Below are 8,974 nucleotides of genomic sequence, written 5' to 3' on the forward strand. Positions count from 1 at the left end.
GGGTCTGGCTAGTCCACATAGCATTCCGGGATGGGAGAAAAACGTGCTTTGGTTTATTGACATTTCTTAAAACCAATCAGTCTTGGGTGGTGCTAAGCGCCGTCAGGAGCAACGATGCCTCTGTAAAATAGCCTCAGGAAGGAACTTGTTTTGATGGCTGTACGTTCAAAAGTTGTTGTAGTCGTGCAACAGAAAACGGAAAATTGGACAGATAGTCTAGCCAGCTGTCTGGATTTACCCTGCAGAGATCTGAGGAGCAGTTAACCATAGTCCTCAGAAATCCTCCAGAGTTAAACAAAGTAAAAAAAATTGTCATGTACAATGAGGAAGGACATGGCTCAAAACTCCTCCCCTTTTGAGTTGTTTCGGTCACTAATCAAAAGGTTCTATCATGAAAATGAGACATTTTAACAAAAATACAGTTAATCAACATTCCATTGTCTTAGCCTAGTCTAAGACACCAGGGGGTAGGAGACAGGAGGTTACTTCCTGGTGTGAGTAACGGTTTCTGTCTATCTGACTTGACCTGATCAATTCTTTAGAGTCAGAGGAACAGTGAGAGACAATAGGGCCGTCTTGACCTCTTTACTGAGACAAAAGATGATAATTAAACAGCTTGAAATGGAGCCTACACCACTGAATTAAATCATATCTTCTGCAGCATACTTAAACAGAAATACATTGTTTTTAAAATGTGGTTTACAACATTTTATAACTCAACTGTACATAAATGTTGAAATGAATGAAAATGCCCGCCCTTGTAGCCGTGATAAATTAGCCTGATGCCTAACGCTTACCTGTTCATGAGAAAATTTGCCAACTTGGCGTCCTTTTGGGCTCCGAGCTGTCTCCACCTTTCAAATACATCTCCAATATTTACGCAGTTTTTGTAATGTCTGTGGTCACGCAATTGTTGTTGTAAATGTAAATGAACTGTTCTTATATAGTGCTTTTCTAGTCTTACAACTACTCAAAGTGCTCAGGGTTTAGTGTCTTGCCCAAGGACACTATCGACATGGAACTGCAGGGCCAGGGAGTGAACCACCAACCTTCCGATTCCGACCGCTCTACCACTGAGCCACAATTGAGCTTGACGCAATTGACAGTTGACACTGAGCTCTTTTTTAGGTCGGGTAGAATCTATCTCTGTTGATCCTGTTCGTTTGTTTGCTGCTTCCATGGCTGTACTAACGTTCCAGCTGTTTTTACAGGTGTATCTGACAACCCGGCCTGGCTGTAAAAATAGACAGTTGATACATACACACAGGCGGACCTTCACAAAACAGAAATTTCAAAGAAGAAAATACTGGCATTAGCATTGTTGTATGAAAAGATATGTATGAAAAGTATCTCAACTTAGCATGCCTCAATCTCATCCTTAATGTCTAATGACAAACTGTGGTCATTTTTGGATTCAATACAGTAAATATATTACATATTGCACCTAAAAGACAAAAGAAAAAAACAAACTAAATTGCATCTTAAAGAAATGCACAAAGAGATTAATAGCAAACATGACTTTTGGAAACTGTTCTCTCAAGTCTTGGCAATCAGATAAAACGAAAATAAACGCTGAAACTAATAAAAAAACTATTTAGATTACGCTTTTATCCAATGCATTTCCTGTCTGCTCGGAGACATCAGGAGACCAAATCCACATGATCTGCTCGTAGCCATCCTGACACGCTCCTTCACTTTTGGCGTTAAGAAAAAAATGGCTGTTCTGTTCGGAATGGGGATTGCAAAGAACGTAATGTTGCGAGTTTGGAAAACGGACCCTTGATGATTTGTGGTTGAGAGAAATGGCAGACACATTACATCTGGAGAGAGTGAGATTTATAATGAAGACAGAAGAGGTGCGATATAGAGAATAGATATTGGACCCTGTAACTGTGGACGTTTTTTCAGGGTGAGAATTAAGAATTATGTCCACTGTAAAGCACCTTGATCTTCCTATCTACATATACTTTTGTACTTTTTAAAGAAAACTGTGTGTTGTGTCTGTTTTCTTTGTCTTTGTTTCTTGTTTGTGGCTTTGTGAAAGATGGCTGAATTCCATTTAGCTGTGTCAGTTTCAGGGTCTTGGTATTGTTAATGTTAGCTCATTGTCCCACCGTCATGGCTCACAGGGACATGTGATTGGAACGGAACCATTGTGATTTTCCTCTATGACAAGTCAAAATCTCTGTGAAAAAAGCTTATTGAATGAATTTGAATTTTAAAAATGACTGATGTTACAGTTTAACTTAAATAACATAAATCATATACATATACTATGTGATAAAAGACAGAATCCGAACATATTTTATTACTTAAACATCAATCAAAGTTCAGATAAAACAAGTTTAAAAACACAATAGGTAAATATAAAATCTGACCTACAAATGAACTCAAACATTTGCACAAAAATATTGCAAAAAAACATTTTACAAAACATGAACATGCATGCTTAAGCATCAGTTAACCAGGCACTTTTGTGATTCTTACAGAGGTCCTACAGGTTTTAAAGAAACTGCAAAAGTAAAAAGTAAAAAAAAACTACAAAAGTGGACCTATTTTCCACATTTCAAATGCATGACACGGCATAGCTTTAGTCACTTTAGCCTTAGGCTCTGACATCTCTCAATTTAGTGCATGTACGTACATGCATGTGTGTGTAATTCAGGCCTGTGTGTAATAACAACAGAGTGTAAATTGTAATTTCCCCTTGTGGGACTAACAAAGGATACATCCTCATTATTGAACCATTAGCATAAGTTGTTAACGGAAGAGGATTGGTGCCACATGTGAAAATAGTATTTGAGTTCTGAGTTTAAAGTATATAAAATATATATATTTTCACATCTGGCCCTTATCTTCTTTCGTAGTTGTTAGCTGAACCATGCAGTGGAAATGAGGTCTACAAACCTCAAAAGAAGGCACTCTTTGGTATCTATGGAGGCATTTTTTTCTTGTATTGTGCAACCATTGAAAAAAATGTCTAAAGTGTTTTTATACATCCATGTTCATAAAGACAGACAGCACCGTTACAGAAATGTAAATGAAAACTGAGCTGCACAATCAACGGCTGGCTGGTTGATTGTAAGCCCCTGATTTCGGTGAAAAGACATTTATTCTACAATACAAAAAAAACATTGTTGTTTTATTTTTAACAACAAACAGAAATTGTTACACATACTGAATGTTCAGTTTTGAAATGGGTGCTGTGCCCTCCAGGGGTACAGATAGAGTTTCATCTGAAGGACCAGCTGGCCTCGTGTCTGTAGTACTCTGGGTCCGGCCCAGCAACTCACTCACAGTCAGACACTGAATACACTGTGAAACGTATTGCAACTTAGAATCTTTCCAATTTGAACAGTCCTAAATTAACATTTGCATAAAGACTGTGCTTATTAATTACAAAAAGAGTCAACTCCATCTCTCCAGGAGGGAGTACAACTTAAGGATTAACGTACAGGCTGCTCAACATTACATTACAACACCTTGAAAAATCCAACATCATCCAACTGAAGTGAAAACAAATTGGCACTCTGAAATGAACACTGGTGTGTGAACTAACAATGCAAAGACAACGTTTCTGGAAATATTCAGAGTGCATTCTTATTGTTATCTATATTGGTATAGAGGAGGGCATTTTGCTCTCAGGCTGGCTCAGAGATAGAGAGGCTGTACTGCAGATCACCCCTAAGGGGAAGGGCTTTCATGGAAAAAGAAGGTGGCTGGTGCAGTATCCCTCTGGGATCCCTCAGCTGCTGAAAAGGGATTCCAGTTTCAGAGTGTCACCTGTCCACACACACTCCAATGCTGTGTCCCAGCACCGGGGTTAGATACTCCATGTCCACATTTCTTGACTCATAGCCATCGTATGTTGGATTCAAACTTGTACTGTGATCCTCAGTCATGGGTATACATTTCATCTAACAGATGGGGGGAGCAATGATTTTTTTACATTTCTTAAGAGCAATTATTGAAGGGGACACAAATTGTACATACACTTGTGCACAAGTACAATTGTACTTGTATAGGGTATGTGTAACGTTAGTTGTAGAACTCTAACTCTAGGCTGGCAAAGCTGTTGTATTCACTTTCAACATTGAATGACATTACTCCATAGTGCTACAGGAGGTAAAAAAAATACCACAGAGTACCTTGAAGGTAACTCCCTCCCACCCCCGCCCTATACTCCGCCCCTTTTGCTTCTCTTCAAGGACAATGACCAAGAAGGTAATATAGTTTGAATTCTGTCAGTCTTATCTCTGTCCCAAATCCTTAAACTTTCATTTTAAGCAGCTTTTGAGTATGTAGCAATCAATGTGCATACTAAAAACGCTAATGACGGACACTATTCTCCAACTATCCTTTTCTTGACAGTTGTGTTGTAAGTTTGGATTTTGATTGCCTTGGCTTAATGCATGTATTGCATAATATCCTGTTGGTATAAAACAAAATGTTTGATGAGTTCCAGCTGTAAACCCCATATACTAAATTAATATATAGGGTATACTTAAAATTAGTATGTAGTATAAACTGGAACACAGCTTTTAACTACAGTAACTGGGCTCTACTGTACAGCACACAGAGAACAGATCTGATCCCAAGACATACTGGACAAAAGAGCTCCTTCAAGGCTTTGAATTGTATAGTATGAGATGTTTTATACCAGCGCATCCAGTCAAAAGGAAGATAACACTGTTGCTGGGCATATATCCAAGGCGTCTAGTGTGTCACAATAAAAGGCATGATTTCAGACAAGTAGAAATGCACTCAGGATGTTATTGGGATTCTGGAATGCTGTGTCTTTGGTTTGTGAGCCATCTAGAAATCTATAAATGCTGAGTCATTTAGCTGGGAAGGTGATTTGGAGACTCTCTGGTTTGTGGTGCACCATAATAGGTAACATGACAGGCAGAGTTGTAGCTACATCTCTGAAACAAAGCGAGCCAGAGTTTACAGATCTCCAGAACCGAGGAAGGATTAAAGCTAATCTGACGACACAGACTCTGACAACCGCTCCTCTCCTCTTCTCGCCAATCTGTTTCTTTTCTGTCCTCCTCTGATCTCTCAGTAAGCTGCTGTAAAAGAATTACAAAAGACACGACGGGTCTGTGCTTTCAGATCAACAGTCGTTTGGACAGGCTACTCAGAGGCAGGCGGTCTGGGGCTGCTGCCCACTAGCTTCCGTGGGAACATGAGGTACAGGTGTGTCAGGAGCATGACATCTGAAATCCACTAGTGTTTCTGATGGTTAGTCCCCTGAGTCCTTACTGTCAGAATGAGGAGTGTACTTCAGTCGAAATATCCCTGTGAAACACAACAGAGGAATACAGTTGCTGTGTTGAAGCTTTGGCAATGTGCAGGTAGAAAATGCTCGAGCCAACAGTAGTAGGCCCTTGTTGATTGATTTAAAAAAACATCCTTTTCTTATTACAGTTTTTCTTAGTTGCTTTGGCACAATCGTTAAATTGAACTTTGTCAAACTATATGACTATATGAACATAAGGTCAGTTGTTCACATGACTATAGTCATTTGTCATTTCTTTGGCACAAAATGCACTGAGTAAGCCTTTACATTCATTTGCTATTGCATCATATTATTCTTAAATGCAACATACATACATGTTCTATGTGTAAACCCCTACATGCAAAATAGAGCAACCAACAATCACAATAGCCTGTCACACAGACTGTATACGCGATACGTATGTGGTTTGGTTGTAAATGTTTTCAGATGAATAGACTTAGGCTAGATGGGAAACAATCATATTTTCTCATAATTTAGAGCAACCAAACGCAAAGAGGTGACAGGTGAGGATATAACAGTAGATTGTTGTAGGTGGTGGAGCTGCGTCACGCCAAAACATTTTCCCCTCGTTGCACTGTAAGGGAGGATATCAGGTGTGATGTCGATAAAATGCTGTAGCCAGGCAGGGACGAGAGATTGGATGACCCATGAGGTTGATACATTTGTCAGTAAATGTGAATGACTGCTAATATAATTTCCAAACCCTCTCAAATAGGGGCGCAACGGATCACAGAACTCACGGATCGGATTCATTTTTGGATCAGCACATAAAGGGGGGAATTAAAATGATTGTTAAAAATGTAATAACAATAATTTATAATAATAATGACTTCTTCTGTTCAATGTTCCATGCTGATTTAAAGAAAAACACTCATATCTGTTCCCATCCTTTGATAAGAATAAAGAGCAGTTTTGACGGAATCTCATGTTATAATGTTTTATCTGTTGCACAGTTTATACTGAACTTTAGCTAAACTTCTTTGTATTTCATCGGCAATTGAATCGTAATCCCAATATCTGGCATAGAAATCGCAATTTTTTCTTTTTCCACGAATCGTTAACTAACTAGACCACTGACGTCTGAAGTCTATCAGGAAACCATTTGTTCATTCCTTCACTCGCCCACTCACCTTGCTGTGCTGAATCCACGGCCGGCTGTTTGCACTCTTCTGCTCTGTGGCCGCTGGCACCGCAGTTATAGCACGACACGTTCCCTGCCGCTCGTTTCTGGCTTCCGTTTCCCACAATGCCATGGGGCTGGTAGATGGCAAAGCCCGGCTGCTGGTCATGTGACAGAGCACCGTAGAGGGGCGGCGGCACCATCATTGGGTAGGAGAAGGGCGTGGCGCCGGTGGCGCTGGATGAGGATAGCAGGGGGCTGAGGTGGAGCAGAGGACCCAGGGTGAAGAGCGACGGGCCTGCCGAGAACGGCTGCAGGTAGCCGGCCGCTGCATATCCAGGCAACGCCCCGTACGCACCACAGTTCCCCCGGCAACCGCAGAAGCTGCACACACACATGGAAGGGGTGTGACCTGGACTCTGATCCACTGAAGAGGCCGAGGAGGGGGAAGGGGACGGGCTAGAGGTAGGTTGGGACGGGTAGTAAGTGTTGCAGGGCACAGCAGCCACAGGAACACTGCTTGCGGTTGCCATGGGAACAAATCCACAGCCGCCACCACCACCACTACTACTGGAACTGCCAGACTTTGTGGAGGGACAGGGCGACGAGAAAGAAGTAGACGGGTAGGAGTAGTATCCAGATGGAGAAGGGGATGAGGAGGATGAGAGGTGGAAGTGCAGGGGGGGGTGGGAGACGTGGTGGAGGCTGTTGGATGTGGAGGTCAGAGCAGAACTGGTTTCCACCATCAGACCCAGGGCACCCCCCGCCATGCCACGGCAAACCAGCGAGTCCTGGAGCGTGGAGGAGCTATCCACGTTCAGCCCAGGGAACAGGTTCTCCAGCCTCAGCCCCACCCCCACCCCCACACCGAGCCCCGGGCTGAAGCCTGCTGCGGCTACAGGCAGGCCCGAGCCCAGCAGCTTGGTCCTGTCGTCTGTGCACAGCGGAGGGGGCCTGGGCTTACGAGGGGAAGTCAGGATGCGTGCTGGGTTTGAGACTGGGGAGAGCAGTGTCTGGGGGTAACTGGCCTGTGGGTGGTAGGGAGACTGTGGGAGGCCTAGGGGGAGGTGGGAGGAGCAGGAGGGAGGGTGAGGAGGAGGAGCTGGATCGGTTTGAACAGGTAGAACCTGGGCTGTGGGGCGAGCGGAGCCTGCGGGGCAGCTGGAGTTCAGGATGAAGAGACAGGACCGGTCCTTCTCTGGACCCCCTCCCGTTGCGTCCAGACCTGACACACCTGGAACACAGAGACACAGCAGTGTGTTGAGGGTATGTGTGTAGTGGAGAGTGAATTTAGTTTTTTTAACAGATGACACCTTCACAGAATTCTATGTAACGAGATTAGCACAACATGAAACTACCTGCTGAAAATATCAGAGAAATCAAACCATCTAAATTCAGACAAATGGTTTATATGAATGCAATGAATTATTTATCCAAGTAAATATTTTCAATGCTTATTTGGTGTTTTTCTATTAAATATTACAATTTGGAATTCAGTTGTTTGTGGGATTCTAAATGTCATGAACTTTTTTTTGCTTTCATAATAATACAGAACAAGTATTGCTTGGGTCCAACAAGTGCTACTGCATGTGTGTTGTATAGCTATAGTGCGTAGTTTCTGTCGCCCCCATTAAGGCATTCCAAGTAATGACAACAACACTGCGTCCGCATGATACAAGGCTTCCGTGATCACGCACATATTCAAGGAAGAAATGAAGAATCTAAAAAAACATGTGAGGTAATTATCTTTACTTGAGTTTCTGAGCGTGAAAGTCACCGGACGCCACAATCTTCTGAACATAGTTATACTGAGAAACACTGAGAGAGTTGTGTGGGGCTGTCTTTATTAGCTTAACTAGCTTTGTAGCAACTCATTTGGCAATGGCTTGAATGTAACGGACGTTCATTATTTATCAAAAGGTTACGCACTAAAGCTTTATTGTTCAAAAAACCCTTTATTTTTCTTATACTGCCCATGGCTGCTGCCCTCTGTATAAGACGCTCTGTTGGAGCACCTGTCTCTTTAAGCCCCCCCTCACAAAAAAAACCCAGTGTGCTCTGATTGGCCAGAGCATGTCCGCGAGTCACTGTTGCGCCACTGTGATGTTTCACTCAAAAGTACCCACACAAATAGAAAGAGATTTACACATATATTTACACTGAAAAATACTAAGTTAATTAACAAATGATGAAATATGAGTTACAAATTAGACACACAGACACAGGGGTGGCTGTGGCTCAGTGGTAGAGTGATCCCTGCCAATGGAAAGGTTGGTGGTTTGATCCCTGGCCCTGCAGTCCAATAAGAAGGTTGGTGGTTCGATTCCTTGCCCTGCAGTCCCATGTCAAAGTGTTGTTGGGCAAGACACTGAACCCAGAGTTGTGCATCAGAGTGTAAATGTGTGTTTATCTAATGAGCACATGGTGTATGAATAGTTCCTGTACCATGAAAAAACACTTTGAGTTAGACTTTTTGAGATAAAGATACAGGCCATTTACACAGATACGCTTTTGCACATCCAAATCACTCTGCATTCCTTTGTGAAATGTGT

At 42.3% G+C, this 8,974-nt stretch overlaps 1 protein-coding gene across 3 annotated transcripts in view; it reads right to left on the reverse strand.

The window, feature by feature from the left end:
* Nucleotides 1-3,959: 3,959 nt before the first annotated feature.
* The window catches only part of zcchc14 (zinc finger, CCHC domain containing 14), a 49,168-nt gene continuing 44,153 nt past the window's right edge, over nucleotides 3,960-8,974 (reverse strand). For all 3 annotated transcript variants that reach the window (XM_032523217.1, XM_032523216.1, XM_032523215.1), the window contains 2 exons: nucleotides 6,433-7,656; nucleotides 3,960-5,301 (listed from right to left, as the gene is read on the reverse strand). In XM_032523217.1, the coding sequence (XP_032379108.1) occupies nucleotides 5,246-5,301; nucleotides 6,433-7,656 (1,280 nt within the window). In that variant the 3' untranslated portion in view covers nucleotides 3,960-5,245. The remainder of the gene's footprint in view (nucleotides 5,302-6,432; nucleotides 7,657-8,974) is intronic.

The sequence above is a fragment of the Etheostoma spectabile genome, chromosome 8 (assembly GCF_008692095.1).
Source record: "Etheostoma spectabile isolate EspeVRDwgs_2016 chromosome 8, UIUC_Espe_1.0, whole genome shotgun sequence".
In the NCBI taxonomy this organism is placed as follows: domain Eukaryota; kingdom Metazoa; phylum Chordata; class Actinopteri; order Perciformes; family Percidae; genus Etheostoma; species Etheostoma spectabile.